The 20,949-nt window shown below is 37.6% G+C and overlaps 1 protein-coding gene across 4 annotated transcripts in view; it reads left to right on the top strand.

Moving 5' to 3' along the window:
- LOC136858420 (importin-11) overlaps nt 1-20,949 on the top strand; it is a 403,457-nt gene that overhangs the window by 166,754 nt on the left and 215,754 nt on the right. For all 4 annotated transcript variants that reach the window (XM_067137950.2, XM_067137948.2, XM_067137949.2 and 1 more), the window contains exon 10: nt 15,868-16,050. In XM_067137950.2, the coding sequence (XP_066994051.1) occupies nt 15,868-16,050 (183 nt within the window). The remainder of the gene's footprint in view (nt 1-15,867; nt 16,051-20,949) is intronic.

Raw genomic sequence — 20,949 nt, 5'->3', positions numbered from 1 at the left:
CATTAATGATAAAATACCGATTGATGGTAAAGAATCGCGAAAATTATGTGTCGCAGAAACGTCCTGTACAGAGAATATTATTGGTGAATGACTAGAAGTAGCAGCAACACAACAACGCTAAACAGCAACCTGTGATAGCCGAGCTTGCTGAAAGTTAGGGGTGAGTACCGGTGTTTGTTAGTAGGCGGTTCGAGTCCTGTTTACGACGAATATTTTTATTGCGTTGTTGATGTTCGTGAGAGTCGTGTTGTTGACGACAAATCTAAATCACGATCAGTTCTCATATTGCAGGTACTCAGCTATGTTTGTATTTTAAGGAGCTCTTAAAAGAGCTATTTGCAATAAAGTGAGATTGTACCGACAGCGGTGCGATGGGCTTATGCATGGCCATTCGATTAATGAAGCAAATGTTCAAAATGACCACCTGCTTCGTTAATGCACATCTGAGCACGGTGGAGGAGAGACATTCTTGCTTGCTGCAACATATGTGGTGGAATCTGCCTGCAGGCTTCCGCGATGAGCCACCGTAAATGATTCGGGCTCTGAGGCTCCTGCTCATAGACTCTTTCCTCTAAATAACCCCAGAGGAAAAAGTCGAGTGGAGTAAGGTCAGGTGATCTAGCCGGCCATGTGACCGGACCCCCTCGTCCAATCCATCGTCCAGGATATGTCCTATGCAAGTGGTTCAGTACTGCCAACGACCAGTGTGGGGGAGCTCCATCCTGCTGGAACCACATCCGTAACCGTGTCATAAGGGGCACATCCTCCAATAAGAGTGGGAGGTACTCACGAAGAAACTCTAGATAGCGTCGTCCCGTGAGGTTTCCTTCGAAGAAATATGGTCCAATTATCTTGTCACCTAGTATCCCACACCACACGTTGACGTCCCATTGTACCTGAAATCGAGCTCCCCTGATCCAGTGAGGATTTTCAACGCTCCAGTAATGGAAGTTGTGACGATTAACAGTTCCGTTGTTGTGAAATCTGGATTCATCACTAAAGAGAATGTCCATTAAGAAATTCGCATCAGCTTCAACTCTTTGTAATATCCATTGCGAAAATTCTATCCGTTTTGGAAAGTCATCTCCGTGAAGTTCCTGGTGCAGCTGTTGATGGAAAGGGTGGAATTTGTGGCGGTGCAATATTCGCAGTACAGATACATGACTGATGTTCAGTTCATTTCCTATGGCCCGTGAGCTTGTGTGCGGGTTGTATGCAATTGCATTTTGAACAGCTTCGTCGTTATTTCCAGACGTCACTGGAGCATCCCGAACGGGGGGTAATGTATGAAATGACCCCGTTGCACGCAACCGTCTTTCAACACGTCGAAATGTATCTGCAGTTGGCAGCCTTCGTCCAGGAAATCGTTCTTGATACAAGCGTCTGGCTTCCCGTGCATTTTGCCTTGCTTCTCCATGAAGTAGTACCATATTCACATAATCATCCCATGAATACATAATTTTTGCTTTCGTGCTAACCGTACAGTACGTGCTCACACGTTGCTGCTAGGATTACGATATGCTGTTTCATGTGCCCTACGTATGAAGTGTAGACCGCTGTTAGTTGGTCTTCGAGTCGAACGTGCGCAGTTGCTTGGTTGAATGGGTGGGTCAGAATGTTGACAACACGTGCACTGCGCTTCATTCCCTGTAGTTGTTTGCCATATGGAAGTCGCATGTTATTATTCCTTTCGTATGTATGCTTTCTTTGTAAAGGTGGCAAATTACTTTTGAGACTTAAGAACGTTAAATATTTATTACGAATGGCCTTGCAAGTATAATATAAAAATAAAATTGAAAAGCTCGTAACTAGATTCGAACTCTAAATGCCTGCTAACATATCGTATGCTCGCTGCGATTGGTGCCATGTAGCCACTGCAGGCGACAAAGAATTGGTCTCGTAGCTCTGTACTAATGGAATTACCTAGGCTATCGCTTCAATACTGATCGTTGATGTTAAAAGTTCTGAACTCGAATGTGCAAACACCACAGTGAACTAAAGAATCGCGTCTCTCTTACGCCCAGATAGTTGCAACCATTTTCTACGCGTTACTTGGTTGAATGAGTCCAGCGTTATGTTTCAGGTGGTATTCACAATCGGTGCGTATGTGGCGATATTTATGATACCTGTTTATTATAACTTCCGTAGAAGAATATCGGAGACTTCAGAAAGGTCTTCGTATATGATGCCAAGGCGTATACGAAATGACATTAAAAAATGCATGACTCAAGAATGGTTGTAACCCTTCCTGCTTCAAGTAACCTATTGAGGTACGTCTTCCATACGTAATTCCGCGCAGCTATTTGCAACGTACAAGCGCCATCCTTGTAACTCTGTATTCACGAGGAGAGCGGAAGTTCCCGCTTCGACAAGTTACTGATGAGTTACAGCCTTATGGTCCCGTTTTATGCCTTTTTTGATCGCTCTAACGGTAGTAATTACATGGCGTAAGCTATCACATCTGCTGTACAGCATTTGCGTGCCACAGATTATAAACTACAGTGCAAAACACGTTTCTATCAATTTCGATGTGATGAGACTGTACAAAATGGTGGTCCATTGACATGTCTGTATTGGTCTTACCCTATCACGTTTTCTATGATACCACGACCGCCATTTCTATCAAAAGAAAATGGCCTCTTGGACCAATCAGGTGCGCAATTCTCTACCGACAGCTATAGGTGTGTTTATGGTTTGTACAGTATAGTAACATTTCGTAAAAATTAGTAGAGTATTGGACACAGCTCTACATACAATGGTACAGTGTTTTTGAGATGGACCTCACTTACTGCCTCTTGTACCATTTTTCCATTGTGCGGAGAAGTCTACATCGGGTTAACTGCACATAACATTGCTGTAAGGTGTTGCGCAAGATGGGACTAAGAGGCATTTACGTCCTAGCTGGTTGCATATATTCGGGAAAAAATAGGGGCAGCTGTACCACCCGGTATATAAGGTGTGGCATCACTAATAAAAGTAACACCGGGCGAGTTGGCCGTGCGCGTAGAGGCGCGCGGCTGTGAGCTTGCATCCGGGAGATAGTAGGTTCGAATCCCACTATCGGCAGCCCTGAAGATGGTTTTCCGTGGTTTCCCATTTTCACACCGGGCAAATGTACCTTAATTAAGGCCACAGCCGCTTCCTTCCAACTCCTAGGCCTTTCCTATCCCATCGTCGCCATAAGACCTATCTGTGTCGGTGCGACGTAAAGCCGCTAGCAAAAAAAAAAAAAAAAAAAAAGTAACACTTTATCATTCTTAATGCCCTGTGGCCACAGGAAACCTATATCTTCTGAAAACGCAAGATTCTCTGAATGGTCCACTCCTCTTCACTGTCATGCTCAATCTCCCACGTCTCTCGTCATCAGTGTTTTAATTTTGTTTTTGAACTTTTTTAGAATATTGCAGTGTAAAAGAATCCACTTACAGTAATCTTCACTTTAAAAACCAATTATTACGTTGCCATACATGCAGTTGACTCGAATGAAAGTAAGAGTGAATGAAGCTAAAAATTATGCATTAAGTATCTTAGGCTATCCCATTTACCACATGTTTTTACTCTTCTGATTTAAGATTATGCACTGTTCCTAAAAATAGATAACATAGTAACATGGTTTTTAGTAAACTCAGATTGTTACATAGTAATATTCAGTTAATTTCATTTTGCCTCATATTAGAGTAAGTTTTCCTTTAAGCTAGTTAGATTTATTTGTTATTTATTTTATATCTTTCTGTTATTGTCCACTCTTAAATAGAGTAATTTTTTCATCAATAGTAATTTTAATTGTATTATTGTTACTTCTTATCTGACTTGCTCATCTTATTTCATAAACTAATTGATTACCATAATATTTTTAAACTAATGCTGTAAAAGTCTAAAAATTATACGTGGTTAAGTGTAAGAGAGGGCCAAGAGCCCTAACACCACTTTATAAAGACACAAATACATAAATAAATAAATAAATAAATAAATAAATAAAAATTAATAAACTCTTGAAACTAATCATCATATCGTCAGATTCTGCTGCAGCAGTAGCACTTTCTTGAGTGTGTTTCTTCATTGATGGTTATGAATTTTATGTTTTTGGTCCGTATTGAACTGAGAATAATATATAAGATATATAAGTAATAATAATAATAATAATAATAATAACGTAAATGTTTCCACCTTTTCAATACAATATATTCACAAAATTACAAAATTATACGGTACTAGTTTCGACCTATCTAGGGGTCATCATCAGCCGTATTGGAGCAAAGATCATTTGTGGCGAATTTGTGAATATATTGTATTGAAAAGGTGGAAACATTTACGTTATTATTATTATTATTACTTATATATCTTATATATTATTGTGTTTCTTCACTTGTACAAATTCAAGATGGTTTATTTTTATCCTTCTTCTCTATACAGTTAAAGCATCTATATATATATAAAATAAGAGTTTTGTCTGTACATTGCTCAGAATTTGAAAATAATGGTATTTCTGTATCGGTCATGTCCATAGTAACAAGAAAATGCACTTTTTACTTTTCCGTAATTTCTGTCTGTCTGTCTGTCTGTCTGTCTGTCTGTCTGTCTGTCTGTCTGTCTGTCTGTCTGTCTGTCTGTACACGCATCACGAGAAAACGGTTGAAGAGAATTTAATGAAAATCGGTATGTGAAGTCGGGGGATGAGCCTCTACAATCTAGGCTATAAATCATTTTGCTCACGCTGAGTGAAATGGTAGTTTAGGGGAAGGCCTAAAATTGAATTCTCAACTATTTATGTTATTAGCGGTCATATTTTAAAGAAAATGGGTATGCAAAGTTGGGGAATACGTTGCTACAATCTAGGCTATCAATAATTGTATTCACGCTGAGAAAAATGGTAGTTTAGGGGAAGGCCTAAAATTTAATTCTCAAATATTGTTATTAGTAGTCCTATCTTGATGAAAATCGGTATGCAAAGTCAGGAAATAAGTCACTATAGTCTAGGGTGTAAATTATTTTATTCACGCTGAGTGAAATGGTAGTTTAGGGGAAGGCCTTAAATATTTCTTATTAGAGGTGTAATCGATGAATGCTACATAACTAAGGTTATATAGTATTAAATTTCCTATTATTCATGTCTTATACATTGTTACCGTACTGGCTATGATCACAAAGATATTCATGAATTTGGATTTTTGTTACTAAGTCCATATCAGCGAAGAGTAACGAGAAAATCGGTAAACAGTATTTAATGAAAATCGGTATGTAAAGTCGGAGAATAAGATACTACAGTTTATGGTATAACATATTTTACAAATCACAGAGTCGAAAGAAAACTAAATGTGAAGGCCTACAATATAGAAAGCTCATAACATTGATCAACAATAACATTACATTGACCATTGTTTGTCGTGATGTGCTTTGTGTCTTCTGTTGCCCCTCATATCCGGTAGATAGGATTACTGCTGCGTACAGAGTATTTTTTATTTGATTTCCGTCGCACCGACATAGATAGGTTTTATGGCGACGATGGGATAGGAAAGGGCTAGGAGTGCCTTAGGCCTTAATTAAGGTACAGGCCCAGCATTTGACTGGTGTGAAAGTGGGAAACCACGGAATACCATCTTCAGCGCTGCCGACAATGGGGTTTGAATTCAATATCTCTCGGATGCAAGCTCACAGCTGTGGACCGCTAACCACACGGTCAACTCGCCCAGTCGTACAGAGTGTAACAGCCTGTCTGAATATTGATGGGAAGTAGCTGGGGAGTTAGATAACTTTCTTCTTTAGCATGCCATTCCCCTGGTTTATAAATTTTCTGATACTACTGGTACGTAACACACTGGATTATCATAGCATTCGGGCTATTCAATCCCTACTCTAAGTCACTGATTGGAATGAATAGTGTACATATTTAGCGGAATAATGGCAGATGAGTGTTCATGGCAATCTGCGGCCTGGTCGTCCCAGCTCTGGAACTTTGGACTATTAGATTGGCACCGCAATCTAACCGCAGCACACTGTTCGTTAAAAGTGATAAAACGTGAGGCTTTCCATTTGCTCGAGTATTTTATGATAGCATTGCTTTTAATCGCTACATTCATACTTACGTTTTTGTAATGACCTATGTTGATTTCAGGTTAGGAAAACCACAAAGTCAGTCTTTCTGAGAATCCTGTAGCGAAGCACGGGTACATCAGCTAGTAAAAAATAAAGAAACCGGGCAATTGGCCGTGCATTTAGGGGCGTGTAGCTGTGATCTTGCGTCTGGGAGATAGTGGGTTTGAACCCCACTGTCAGCAGCCCTGAAGATGGTTTTCTGGGTTTTCCCATTTTCACACCAGGCAAATGCTGGGGGCTGTACCTTAATCAAGGCCATTGCCGCTTCTTTCCCACTCTTAGGCCTATCCTATCCCATCATCATCCCCATAAGACCTATCTGCGTTGGTGCGACATAAAGGAAATTAAAAAAACCCACCTTTAATCTCGGACAGGAAAGAAAACAGTAGCCGGAGTGGGACTATGTAACACAGCAGAAGGCAGTGGGACCATCTATTGCCATGACGTCACAGAAGTAGTATCACGGCCTGTATATCTAGTGTGGCCTCGTACGTCAACCCAACAACATCAAAGTTGGAAGTTCCAAACAAAACTTAAGTCAGACTGTTTAGAATTTGCTGATGACTTTGCTCTATTGTCCATCAATATTCAAGAAACTCGACACCAAATTAAATCTCCGCAACAAATAGCACGAAAAATAGGTCTTCGAATATACTGTGGAAAAACTGAGATCATGTTTACTGATCCACCCTAGGTAAAAAAAATAACAATTGACGGACAAGAAATCAAAATTTTTGATAAATTTAAGTATTTAGAAGAAATTATAACTTACAATCTTAATGAGAAACCAGCTTGGCATAATAGAATAAATAAATAAATAAATAAATAAATAAACAAATAAATTGAATGAAGCAGATTATGTTACCAAGACTACGTACAACAGTAACAACAAAAAATTATCAGTAGCAGCAAAATTAAGACACAGAACCTGAAATAACTTATGTTAGTAAAACTATTTTTAAAACTACTAATACTGAAATAGACAAAATACTTCTGAAAGAAAGAATAATAACTAATACTGTTATTTTTTTTACGTCTCACTAACTACTTTTTAAGGTCTTCGGAGACGCCGAGGTGCTGGAATTTAGTCCCGCAGGAGTTCTTTTATGTGCCAGTAAATCTACCAACACGGGGCTGTCGTATTTGAGCACCTTCAAATACCACCGGACTGAGCCAGGATCAAACCTGCCAAGTTGGGGTTAGAAGGCCAGCGCCTTAACCGTCTGAGCCACTCAGCCCGGCAGGATAATAACTAGAGCATGCATAAATAAACAGTATCAAGTTAATGAACAATGGAGAATAGCATCAAATAAAACATTTTATAAGGAAATTGAACCGTTATTGAGCAAGATTAGGAAAAAACGTATACAATTTTTTGGACATCTTATAAGAACATCTGACACCAGAATTAGCAGAAGAAGAATTGAAAAATTCTGGAATAGCTAGACCAAGATTAAATTATGGAAATTAAGGATGATATTAAATAACTCATGATCTGAAGAACAAAACAGACAAAATTAAGATGCTTCAAGAGAGAGACACCTGGCTACAGACCAAGATTAATAAAAGGTCTGATGGAAGGGTGTTTTCAGTTGAAGAAAGGAAGGCAGCTTTCTCAGAATGAAGAAATATTGGGCTGATAGAAAAACAAAAAAATCTTCTGTATAATTGACTAGAGTGGTCCAGTGTAGGCCATAAAATGTAAGATCATGTGTAATGGTGCTGCGTCATTTATCGGCTTATACAGAAGAACTGTATTTCTTTTATGGCTTCCAAGGAATGAGTGGAGCTTCTTATAATATTCCAGCTGCGCAAATGATTGAATCGGAGAAAAGCTCAAAACAATTAGTAATATTAAGGTACTTTCTGCTAAACATTCTGATATAGAAATAAGAGATTTTAGTGTAAATGAAGCAGATACTGACTGTGTTGAAAATGTTGAAACTTGTGATGTGTACAAGTTTGAAGAAGTTATTCATGAACTCGATAATGTACATATAAGCGAAAATGATACTGTCAGCATTATGTACATAGGAGGCTGTGTGTATCATAAATTACTTAAGTACGTTAAGTGTGAAGTGTTTAATTGTTTGTATTACTTGATAAGACACCAGTTCTTAGATCTGCTCTTTTCTCTTATTTTAAGGTCATAGAGGGAGTCTGCAATTTCCATCATATGTTGTGATAAATACTTCAGTTACTGGTTTAAATGTGTTCAAAGTTATGATTAGCGAAAGGTTTGAATATTTATTCTTAAATTGTAAATGTCAGAGGCCAGTACTAGTATCTGTGGTGTTCAATGTCCTTGATAGTTGGACTTTGATGTATGTCAGTCATCTGGCAAGGATTTAAATACGTTTGTATATTTACATTTTGTAATATCTTACTGAAAAATTATAGTAAGTTAATAGCACCCTCGGCCACCTTGTCGTGTTGTGTAAGTTAATAAAACAGAAGTTGGCTGATGAAGGCGAGAAAGCCACAAAAAAAGAGAAAATTGGACAAACTTATTAATAAGGAATGAATGAAGACTGTACAGCCATAAATTTGTAATTAGTAGTAGTATTGGTCCAGTTGAAACGAATGCTGAAAAATTATTTCATACACACACGTAAACAAAGTGTAATGTATATATAAAACACAATTAAGTGATATAATTGGCCCAGGGCTAGCCATAATTTTATAATAAGTAGTGGTATTGGTCCAGGTGAAATGAATGCTGAAAACTTATTTCATGTACTCACATAAACAGTCTAACTTACATAGAAAAGCAATGTACCAAAATTGTACATACCTTAATGGAGAGGAGTTCCTTTGCCTAATACTCAATTTTGTGCTCTGCCCACATTTTTCATGTTTTCTTCGCCTGGTTATTAGGCTGTAATTAACGTAATACTTCAATAAACTTTCAAAGTTATGTTTGAAAATTATTAAAATCGGTGATCCACGAACCTGCTACGCTGGCGTAGCAGGGGGAGAGGTGATACTCCCACGTGGCGCGTCCCAGGTGGCGGATAGGGGGGTCCTAACCGGCTTGCCGGCGGACTTGAGGGAAATAAAATACCTCTCGCGGACCAAACACACTACCCCCTGCGGGTGTGGGACGCACATGTAGAATACACCCGCGGTATCCCCTGCCTGTCGTGAGAGGCGACTAAAAGGGGCGACCAAGGGTTGATTGAATTAGAACCATGAAACTACTTTTGATTCAGACCATCACGCGGATAACACCATAGGTTACCTGTACTTGCGAGTAGGACCACTATATTAGGTACGAAATAGTTTTGTGATTAGTAGCAGTATAGAGCCTGGCCTGGGGGTTTTCCGGTACCTGTGCGTCGTACCCATGTGAGCAACCCCACGGGTCTGGGCATTGCCTGTGAGTTGTACCACTATATGAGCGACACCGTAGGTCTGCGTAGCCTGTGATTAGTACCCACTATGTGAGGAACATCACGGGGCCCGTGGGACCGGCACCCTTGACTAGTACACCTAGGTGAGGAAACTCATCGGTTTGCGTTGGCTATGAGTTACATAAAATCAGCTTCATGGTCCGTATCGCACTTCAATAGATTCACAATGAAGTATTTATTTATTTTCCACCTAGTCGATACAATGATTGCCTAAGGCAATTTTTATTGGTCAAAAGTGGTACATGTTTCGTATATTATCAACATCTTCAGCCACATAACACAGTTTAGATGAAAAATATAAAATTGACAAAGTAATGCTTTAGAGGAAGTGTCCTTGAAATTAACATAAGATTGACAAGATTAAAACAAACAAATAACTCAAGAGAAAATATATAAATTATTTCTACAATAGAAAGCAGTCGTCAAGGAAACACTTGTACAATATTCCATAGAGAAATTGTCCTAATAAATATTCTTTTCTTAATAATCCATGAAAAAAGATCAATTTATAAATTAAAAATTATACATTTTATAAGTAATTATCGAAATGAAGAAATCCTGATATCACAGTGCGGCTCTTATTATTAATGTAGATGAAAATATAACTAATTCCTAGTTGTCAAATCTTATTAAGCCTGCTTTCCTTTGGAACAGTAACTCCTGTCATTCTTTCACAGTTTTGCGCCGGGTGTAATATTGATGATGCGTTCTTCCTTGTTCTTGCACCTGAGGAGGAGGAGGAGGAGCGGGGGATATAGGTGTGTCAAGAACTTCCTTGCTGTCACCTATAGCTTCAACTGAGGAGGAACAAGTTGTAGGGCTATCTGTAGGTGGAGAAATTCCAATTCTTTTTTCTTGATCCTTCTCAAGCATTTTCAAATATACTAGAATTTGATAATATAATGGATTCTTATATTCTACAGCCTCATTAAGGTTATCATTTTTCTTTACAAGTTGGTCTAGATGAATGTACAGGTCTTCATATGTGTTCATTAAGCTGCCCTTTTTTAACTTTTTTATGATGGTCAGGTCTTGTTCTATGTTTGTAAATTTATGACCTGTGGCAGTCATGTGTGATCCCATTGCTGAGAATCTTCTATGTTTTTCAGCATTCACATGTTCCAAATATCTAACTTTAAAATTGCGGCCAGATTGTCCTATGTATGTGTTCTTACATTCAAAGCATGTGAGTTTATATATACCGGAATCAAAAAATTTATCTTTTTCCGAGAGATTTATTGTATCATGGTTGAAAATACTATGTTTCATGTTGTTATTGGTGGAAAATGCAATTTTGAAATTTTTTCTTTTAAATAAATTTGTTATTACATGAATGTTTGGATTATTATATGTGAACTTGATATATTTTTCAGTTTTACTAGGTTCGACTGCTAATTTAGATTGTTGCTTCTCCGAAAATTTATTAATTATTTTATCAATCATGTTATTGTTGAAACCATTCAAGAGGGCTTGTTGTCGGATAAACAACAGTTCTTTATTCCTTTCAGATTTGGATAAAGGAATACTAAACGCTCTGTTAATGTAACTATAATATGCTGATCTTTTCTGTGCCTCAGGGTGTAACGAGTTGTTCTTGATAGTGGTCAGTGTGAAAGTGGATTTTCTGTGTATTTTGAAAGAAAATCCTTTTTCTTCTCTTGTTGTGACTATGTCCAGAAAATTCAGTGATTTTTCAACTTCTTCTTCTAAAGTGAATTTTATATTGGAATCCAAATTATTCAATATATTTAAAACTTTATTGCTGTCGGTGAGTCTGTTATCTATTATAGCGTAAACATCGTCCACATAACGTGTCCAAAAATCCAAACCCTCTATTTGATTAATAATTTTCGTGTGTTCCAAATAGTCTAAGTATATATTAGCCAATATTCCTGATGCTGGGGCTCCCATTGAAAGTCCTTTTTGTTGGTAAATTTTATTATTAAACGTAAAATAATTTTGATTTAACACGAATTTTAAAACATTAATAAAATCTTCAATTTCTGGTATGCTTACTAATTTGTTCTTCGTTAAATTCTTCTTAATGATTCTGATAGTGTCTTCTATTGGAATGTTTGTATACATGTTGGTTATGTCAAACGAACATGTCGTGTGAGATGATCCAAGTTTAAAATCTTTAACTAGATTGCAAAAATCCACTGAGTTTTTGATAGGTGTTTTACAATGAAATACGTATTTACTTGATAAGAAATTATGTATAAATCTAGAAGTTTTATAAATGGGGCTATTTTTGAAATTTATGATAGGTCTAATCGGTTCTCCCTGTTTATGTAATTTCGGTAGTGCTCTTGCAGTCGGGAGTCTAGGGTTCATATTTATTAATGTTTGCACATCATGTTCATTAAACAAGAAAGACGTGCTTTTTAATAGTTTTTTAAGATCCCTCTGAATACGTGATGTCGGGTCTTTATCAACTGTACTAAACGAATTGTTATTAAAAAATGTTTCTGTTTTTTCAATATAAACATTTCTATCTAGGGCTACAACTGTTCCTCCTTTATCTGCTTTTGTGATAATTAAGTTATTTAGTTTGATTTTTTGTTTCAAGTTATTAACCGCCTTGTTGGTGCCTCGAAGTGATTGTAAACCTTTTACTAAAATAGGAATTAGTTATATTTTCATCTACATTAATAATAAGAGCCGCACTGTGATATCAGGATTTCTTCATTTCGATAATTACTTATAAAATGTATAATTTTTAATTTATAAATTGATCTTTTTTCATGGATTATTAAGAAAAGAATATTTATTAGGACAATTTCTCTATGGAATATTGTACAAGTGTTTCCTTGACGACTGCTTTCTATTGTAGAAATAATTTATATATTTTCTCTTGAGTTATTTGTTTGTTTTAATCTTGTCAATCTTATGTTAATTTCAAGGACACTTCCTCTAAAGCATTACTTTGTCAATTTTATATTTTTCATCTAAACTGTGTTATGTGGCTGAAGATGTTGATAATATACGAAACATGTACCACTTTTGACCAATAAAAATTGCCTTAGGCAATCATTGTATCGACTAGGTGGAAAATAAATAAATACTTCATTGTGAATCTTTTGGCTATGAGTGGCGCCATTGTGTGAGAAACACCATAGGTCTGCGTTACCTGTACAAAGTCCAATACTTGTGAGTAGTACCATCTTGTGTGGAACACCGTGAGTCTTCGCTACTTTTGATCAGTACCCCAACATGACAAATACCATGGTTCTACTTTACTCGTGACATGTACCATTCTGTGGGGCCTTAGACATGGATTTTGCACCCCTTTAGGCATCATTGTGCTTCATGAGTGGTCCCTTGGTCAGCAATACCTTCATTTACGATCTTTTCTGAGTCTGATCCACGGTTTTTTTTTTTTTTTTTTTGTTGGGTTCATGTACATCCATTCATTGTTCATGATATTTTTTTAAAATTTTGTTCAGTGGATTAATTTGAACCTCTTGTTATTTCATTTCATACCATTAGGGGCCGTTGACCTCGATGTTAGGCCCCTTTAAACAACAAGCATCATTATCAAAATCGGTGATCTTTAAGCAGCAACCTTTGCCCATATTTAACAATAAATTATTGATTACCATAGCAATGAATATCTTACTTATTATTATTAACATAGCAACATAGCAACGAATAAATTAAATGCACGCCCACCCAACGCCCCTTCTTTGGTCTGTTGGTAGCAGTTGCAAGAAAATAAGTATGTCCCTAGCGACAAATCAACATCAAACAGTGGTACTTCCACTGGTAAGACTTTGGTAAAGATGTACGAAGGATTAATATGCCAAGTTCTTCTTCATAGCATAGACTGCATAATACAATGTACAGAATTTCACAATTTTAAAATATTTACTGTTTAAGGAATCTTTAAAGAAAATAAATGACATAGTTATAAATAACAACCATTACTAACCCTTCATAATACCATGAACTACTATAATATCCAGGACAACATGATGTGTAGGTGTATATATATCAAAGATGGCTTTAACTTCCAGACCAGCAGCAGCAAATGTGTATCAATTCAGAAAAACTGTAGTTTGCAATAGTACTAATAAAGAGTTCCTCACATACATAATATTATAGTCATGGCTATGTGCATTACAAGCCAACCAGTGTATCAGCATTGCAACTTCTAGGGTAATTACCCTAATGTAGGGTAATTTTGTACTACATAGGGTAAGGTTATCTTTAGGGTAATAATAAAAGAAAATAATGATATGAATATGGAAAAGAAATTGCTTTTTAAAGCATTATTTTATTACAAATACAAAATTGAACTATAGCAGTTTTCAAACATTTAACATTTGCAATCGATGAAATTAAATTATGGTTTCCTTGTAGGAACCAAATTTTTTTTATATTGGCCAAAGGCAGGCATTTATACAAGTGGAGGCACATGCTTCTCCTAGTGCACCGTTACTGCATTGTCCTACATAGGAGGCTTGCAGTGGTGTCTCAACGCCACACTAGTACCAGCATCTTTGAAAGGTATAGCATTCCAACTGATGAGCCCACGGCTACACTGGGGCGAAACGCTGGTAATCTCATGACTGAAAAAGCCTAAAGACTTAAAAAGCTTAAATGTTCTTTATACCAGTTTTATTTCCAGTTATACTGTAGGCCTAACTATTTTCTTGAGGGTCTGAATTTAACCCAGCCACAAAATGTTTGGTATACTCGTACATGATAGCATTTATTTCCATTTTCAGCTGATTCCTATGGCAACTTTTTATAAACTTTATCTCACTAAAAATCCTTTCTACTGATGCATTAATTGAGAGCACATTAATAGAGAGAAAACAGCCTCCAGGTATGGAACACTGGTTGGTCTACAGCTTTTTTCAGAGTAAAAAACCTTTTTCAAATAATCTAAAAAGATTAGATTGTGAACTTAAATATTCATGATCAATAAGGAAAGTAGCTGGTATTGAGGTTCCTATTATCAGTGTCATAAAGAAACACAGACTTCAGTGGTATGGGCACGTAATGAGAATGAACAGGGAAAGACCTGCCAGAAGAAAATATTTCGACCTTAATCTCGTAGGAAGAAGACCACAGGGAAGACCAAGAAAACGCTGGATAGAGACTGTAAGATCGGATGCGGAGGAGAGAGGATACAAATGGGAGGATGTACTGGAGCAGAAGATGTATGAAGACAGAAGGAGATGGCGAGCGCTTGTACACCACACCTGGGAAACTGGAGTTGGGAAATGATGATGATGATGAATAAGACTTGCCTCAATTCTCTGTCAGAATTTTGTATTCTGACATTATGGAAATAATGTGAAAAATTGATCAAATACCACCTTCTGCTTCTTAATACATTCCATGTTGAGTAGCTCAGTTGATCGAGTGCTAACCGTCTGAGCCCAAGTTGGCGGGTCCTTTCTCGGCTCTGTCCAGTGGTATTTGAAGAGGGTCAAATACGTCAGCCTTATGTAGGTAGATTTACTGGCAATTAAATGAACGACTGAGGGACAAAATTCTGGTACCTCAGCATCTCTGAAACCATAAGCGTATTAATACATAAAAAACAATAACACTATTCTGCGTAGATTATGAGCATAAGTTGGTTTAAGCTCATTCAAAAAAGATAAAAATTCTGTCATTGCTAACTCGCAGAAATTATTGCTATAGATTAACAATATACTTTCTACTGGCTTACAGAAAATTATACTTTCACTTCTTCAGTATCTTCATGTCCGACTCGTTGGCTGAACGGTCAGCGTACTGGCCTTCGGTTCAGAGGGTCCCGGGTTCGATTCCCGGCTGGGTCGGGGATTTTCACCTTAATTGGTTAATTCCAATGACACGGGGGCTGGGTGTATGTGTTGTCTTAATCATCATTTCATCCTCATCACGACGCGCAGGTTGCCTACAGGAGTCAATTAGAAAGGCCTGCACCTGGCCAGCCGAACCCGTCCTGGGATATCCCGGCACTAAAAGCCATACGACATTTCGACATTTCATTTCAGTATCTTCATAAAACTAAGGCACTAGCTACTATAATATAAGTGTAAATAGCTTGAAGTTATTCCTTTTTTTAATATTCATTTTTTAAATCTAGGATAATTTGGATTGTGGTAATATAGGAGTAATTTCATTCGTGCTTCATGTACACTGCAGTGCATGTTTTGTCAGAAATATTTGGAACATTTAGGACAACTTCATAGGAGACATAGTACTGTATATTGTTAAATCTACCATACTGTAGAAGGCAGCATAAAATGTATGGCATTCAGGCTGTAATATAGCTCTTTGATGCAATTATAATTTTTATTTGAAACATATCTTTACTGTTTACTGAGGATTTTGTTCTATGAATTTGCTTGTCTTTTAGCCCTGCACTGAAAATGTATTCCTGGCCTTGTTCCATGCATTTCGTCACACATTAATTCCTGTGTTACTGGAGATGATTCAAGAGAACCATGGACTTGTACCTCCCTCTGATTTAAATGCAATCTTGAGGAAGGATGCAGTTTATAATGCTGTTGGATTAGCAGCATATGATCTTTATGATGAGGTAATGTATTATACCTTTTATTTAAGTCTGTAAATATCCGTACATGTACAGTTTGTTTAGTTATAGTTCCAGAGTCTCTTAGGGACTAAGACATACATAGAATGAAATTGCTCATAAAGTATTAAACTCAGTGGTAGTAAAGTAATAATCTTGAGTTAGAGATCTTTAAAATATACTCTGTTGTTTGTATTGCTTTCGCCAAAGATGGAAGTGTAACTTCCTTTGCTCCATTTTTCAATGGATATGTATATATACATATGCATAATGCTCTCCCCTTCCAGGAGCATTTTACACAAATATAAGTTTCTAAATTCATATATCTGTGCTGCATGATATGTCCAAGAAATTGAACTTTACTTCATTTGCTTGTAGCGTAAGTCTGATTTTGATGCTCACTCCTTTCAGAATGAATTGGTAAATAATTGTCCACGAATGTACATGTATAATGTAATGTATAGAACTAAATGAGGCCACAGCACTAGTTGCAAATAGAGTATTGTGGTAACGTTTAATAAATTCACAGAGCCTTGCAGACTGAATGCTGAAAGGCATAACAGTGTATGTATGTATGTACATCCTTTGTGAACAGTTCCATTGTCCTTGAAGATTTCCATTCCATTACATATCTGTTGATAGAACAGCAATGTGAAGATTTTGCACTTTTTATAAAAATTAAAAGTTTCAACATTTTTGCATTGATTCCAAATTTGATCTCAGTTTTCTTCTTCCGTGTAGTTGCAGCTGCACTCTCTCACTTTTTACAGCACATGCAATGCACAATCAGTATAGAATTTAACAGTACAGTTAACAATTGAGAGGCCAGTAGTTCTCTAACCCTATAGCTTGTTACATTGCATGGTGAGCATGCTGGAACATCAGTTGGAAGATGCAGAACAGAAGTAAGAAATAGGAAGGGTGATAAGTTTCTGCAATTTGCAATGCCCAACCAGATTGAATATAGGAAAAATATGACTGGAGAATGGAAAGGGACACCTAGAATGTAGAGAGACCTACTAGTTCCTGGTAATTTCTCCCTGATAATAAATTATGTATGTATGTATGTATGTATGTATGATTGTTCAATGCTCAGCCCAAAGGCTTACATGATGCTCAACAGCTTCACCATCTGTCTTAGATGTCTTAAGCATCAGGGGAGTGGTATACTGGGGTAATACAGAGTGGGTTTCCTGTTGCTTTTGTCACAAAGCTAGAAAGTACTATTACATATCAGTCTACCAAGCCAACTTAAATGCACGCACCACCCTACTTTATAAGTGACACTTTCATGACATTCATAGCAGGGACTGGCTGCATAAGGAATTGCATTTCTAGCATTACACATATTACCCCACCAAGGAGAGTGGAATCCTGCACTGCACAGTGCCACTAGTAATCGCAGTACAGTCATATAAGGAGAACAACTGTAGCACTAACCAAGACCGGTTACAATACTCAGACCTTTAGGCAGGTCTCGATTAACGGCAATATGGCCGTGAAAGCGGACCATGCATAGGTTATGTGTGATCTCGGTTACATATTTAAAGTAATTATTGTGAAATATCTAGTCTGCTTGTGATCATACTTCGTGATTTTCAGTACTGACAGAGACATATTTGTGGTATTTGAGTCGCTGTGTGCTTTTATGTGGAAGCTCGAAATACCTGGAGGTTAATTATTTTGTGTTTGCACATAGTGCCATATAGGTTAATTGTTCGTCTGTCATTGTGTTTGAGTGGTGGTGTTATGGAATGTAATATAGACTACTTATACAGTATTAGGGTATAGCATGGGTCGTTCGCGATGTGTACCTCTCTGTAAGCAAAAAATCGGCAATTCTTCGGGTATTTCTGCCCTAATTGAAGGATAAGGTTTTCGAGAGGAATAGATTCAGTACATTCATCGCAAGAATTTTACTGTAGATAATGAAACTGTCGTGTGCATCAAACATTTGACTTTTAAGTTCCTTGTCCGCATATATATATTTTCCCATTGAGAATAGTGAACCAATTCGCATTCTTAGGAAATACCTTAAATTGTCACCTGATACTTATTCAGCCATATTTGGCAATCAGCCTTCACATAACAACATTAATTTACCTCGAGGAAGAAAGTACCCTAAAGAATATGAAGAGCGATTGCTACAGAGAGATGAAGCGTTTAAACATTGGTGTGAAGAAGCTAATTTCAGACTTTCACAATAAAAATGTGAGCCCATTCTATGTGATTATGAAAGATATTAAATGTTCTCAAGACCTAGTGTAGATATTTCATCGATATTAGCGAGTTTTACGGTGACTGGTAACATGGTAGTTCAAGATAATTTTTGGATATTGCTTTACTAGGAGAAAAATTAAAGTTGTTATTAGGATGTGAAGACCGAGCAAACTGGCTGAACGTATTAGTGCGCTACAACTATGGATCTGAGCTTTGCATTCGTGAGACAAATGGCTTTGAGTTGCATCATCGGCTGACCTGAGAATGGTTTTCTGTGGTTTCCCATTTTCACTTCCAGGCAAATACCAGGACAGTTCTTATTCATTGGCCACAGCCAATTCTTTCCACCTCCTTACACAATTTCATTCACCATCATTCACTTCATCTTCATTATCTCCTCAGCTGAAGTCGGCATCAGGAAGGGCATCCGGTTGTAAAATCATGCCATATAATTTCATCTCACCTCATCCCCGACCCCATGTTAAGAAACATTATTAGGGACTAAGGAGTAGAATACATTGGGATGTGAAGGGCAAGGCGACCTGAGGTGCAAGTTAATTATTTTGTGTTTGCACATAGTACCGTACAGTTTAAGTATTCGTTTATCATCGTATTTGAGCAGTGGTGTTATCGAAATTAGTCGACATAAGTCATCTTAGTAGTTATGAAGAGAGTAGTAGTAGAGTAGTATTGAACCGAGTACTCCTGCGGGACTGAACTCCAGCACCTCGATGTCTCTGAAAACCGTCAAAGTAGTTAGTGGGACGCGAAGCCATTATTATTATTATTATTATTATTATTATTATTATTATTATTATTATTATTATTATTATTATTATTATTATTATTATTATTGAAATGAGTGACAGGGTCTTTGTTTTGAGGAACTTTGTCGCGCTGACACTGATAGGTCTTATGGCGTCGATGGGATAGGAAAAGACTAGGAGTGGGAAGGAAGCAGTTGTAGCCTTAAGTAAGGAACACCCCAAGCATTTGCCTGGTGTGAAAATGAGAAACAATGGAATACCATTTTCAGGGCTGGCAACAGTCGGGTTTGAAACCACTATCTCCCGAATGCAAGCTCACAGCTGCATGCCCCTAACCACACGGCCAACTCGCTTGCTACATGCAGTAGTAATTACATCCCTCCACATAGGGTTGGTATCAGGAAGGGCATCTGGTCGTACAACAGGGTCAAATACACATTTGCGGCACAGTCTCTCACCTGTAACCCTACAGGTGTGGGGGGGAGGAGGAGGAAGAAGAAGAAGAAGAAGAAGAAGAAGAAGAAGAAGAAGAAGAAGAATGGTCCTGGAGGCTTGTGTCAGTACCTGTGTCCTTTGCTCAGGCCTTGGTTTGATGTAGGCCTGTTTCTGTCGAACGTACACAAAGCATGAGAAATACAGTATTTTACTGTTTGTGAAATTTATGAAGTGTTTATTGTCGAGGTCGTTCACATTAATATTTAAAATTAGGTTACACTTCATGATAGACAACTTTCAAGGTTACCTTCCAGCTAGCAATTCCAGTATGATAAGTAATGGGGTAGGATGAATATATCCCCTATAATATAATAAATAACTAGCTGATGTACCCGTGCTTCACTACGGAATTCTACATTGTATACGGGAATTCTAGTGTACACGTTGTGACCAAGATTGTATTAAACTGCATAGCTTTTAACGTTACCACAGAAACACGACGGGGAAGTCACCAAACATCTTTTCTCATATGAAGACTGAGTTAGGGAAATTTCACTGTAATGGTAGACCCGCTTGCATACCATCAGTCACAATCAGGTTGGGGAGATTCCATTATGATGGTAGACACTCGCTCTCCACCTGCCTTTTTACATCGTCAGAAAGACTGTCTTAGTGGTTTTTCCAACTGAAATTAACATACATTACAATGACGTCAATAGGAATGGCACGATTAAAAGCAATGCTTTCATACGAAATACTCGATCAAATGAAACACCACACATTTTCTCACTTTTAACGAACAGGATTACACTGCCGATCTAACAGTCCCAAGTTCCAGAGCTGGAATGACCAAGCCGCAGACAGCCATGATTCGTGAACACACTTCATACTTTTTCGGCGGGGAGAGGGTCGAATAGTAGAGACTCCCAGGGCCAAAACTATGCCCTTTTACTAATATGTTTCCTAGGAGTACCCGTTGAGTAGGAAAATATCAATTCACTACACTGGCAGCGGAAAAATCTGACTTGGAGGCAAATTTTCCCTCCAAGCCAGATAATTTGGAAGAAGAAGAAGAAGCTTAAGAAACGGCTCTTTTCAGGGTTGAATTTTTTGAGTATTTAGTGAATTGTAGTGCTATAATTTAGAATAGGCCTAAATTGTTATTCTAGACCAGGCCATAATACTACTACTACTACTACTACTAGTACTACTACTACTACTACTACTACTACTAAGTCAGCCTCTGCCTTAAGTATGCACACTGCTCATTCAAAACAGCGGCTCAGAGTAGGGATCGAATAACTGGAATACTATGAAGAACCAGTGTGTTACGTACCAGCTGTATCAGAAAATGCATGAACCGGAGGAATGCCATGCTAAAGAAGAAAGTCTTCTGACTCCTAGGCTATTTCCCGCCAATATTCAGTCGAGCTATTACACTCGGTAAGCAGCAGTAATTCCATATATCGGAGTTGGGAACATC

Source organism: Anabrus simplex, chromosome 1 (assembly GCF_040414725.1).
Source record: "Anabrus simplex isolate iqAnaSimp1 chromosome 1, ASM4041472v1, whole genome shotgun sequence".
NCBI lineage: Eukaryota > Metazoa > Arthropoda > Insecta > Orthoptera > Tettigoniidae > Anabrus > Anabrus simplex.
This window is presented reverse-complemented; position numbering and strand designations above follow the sequence as displayed.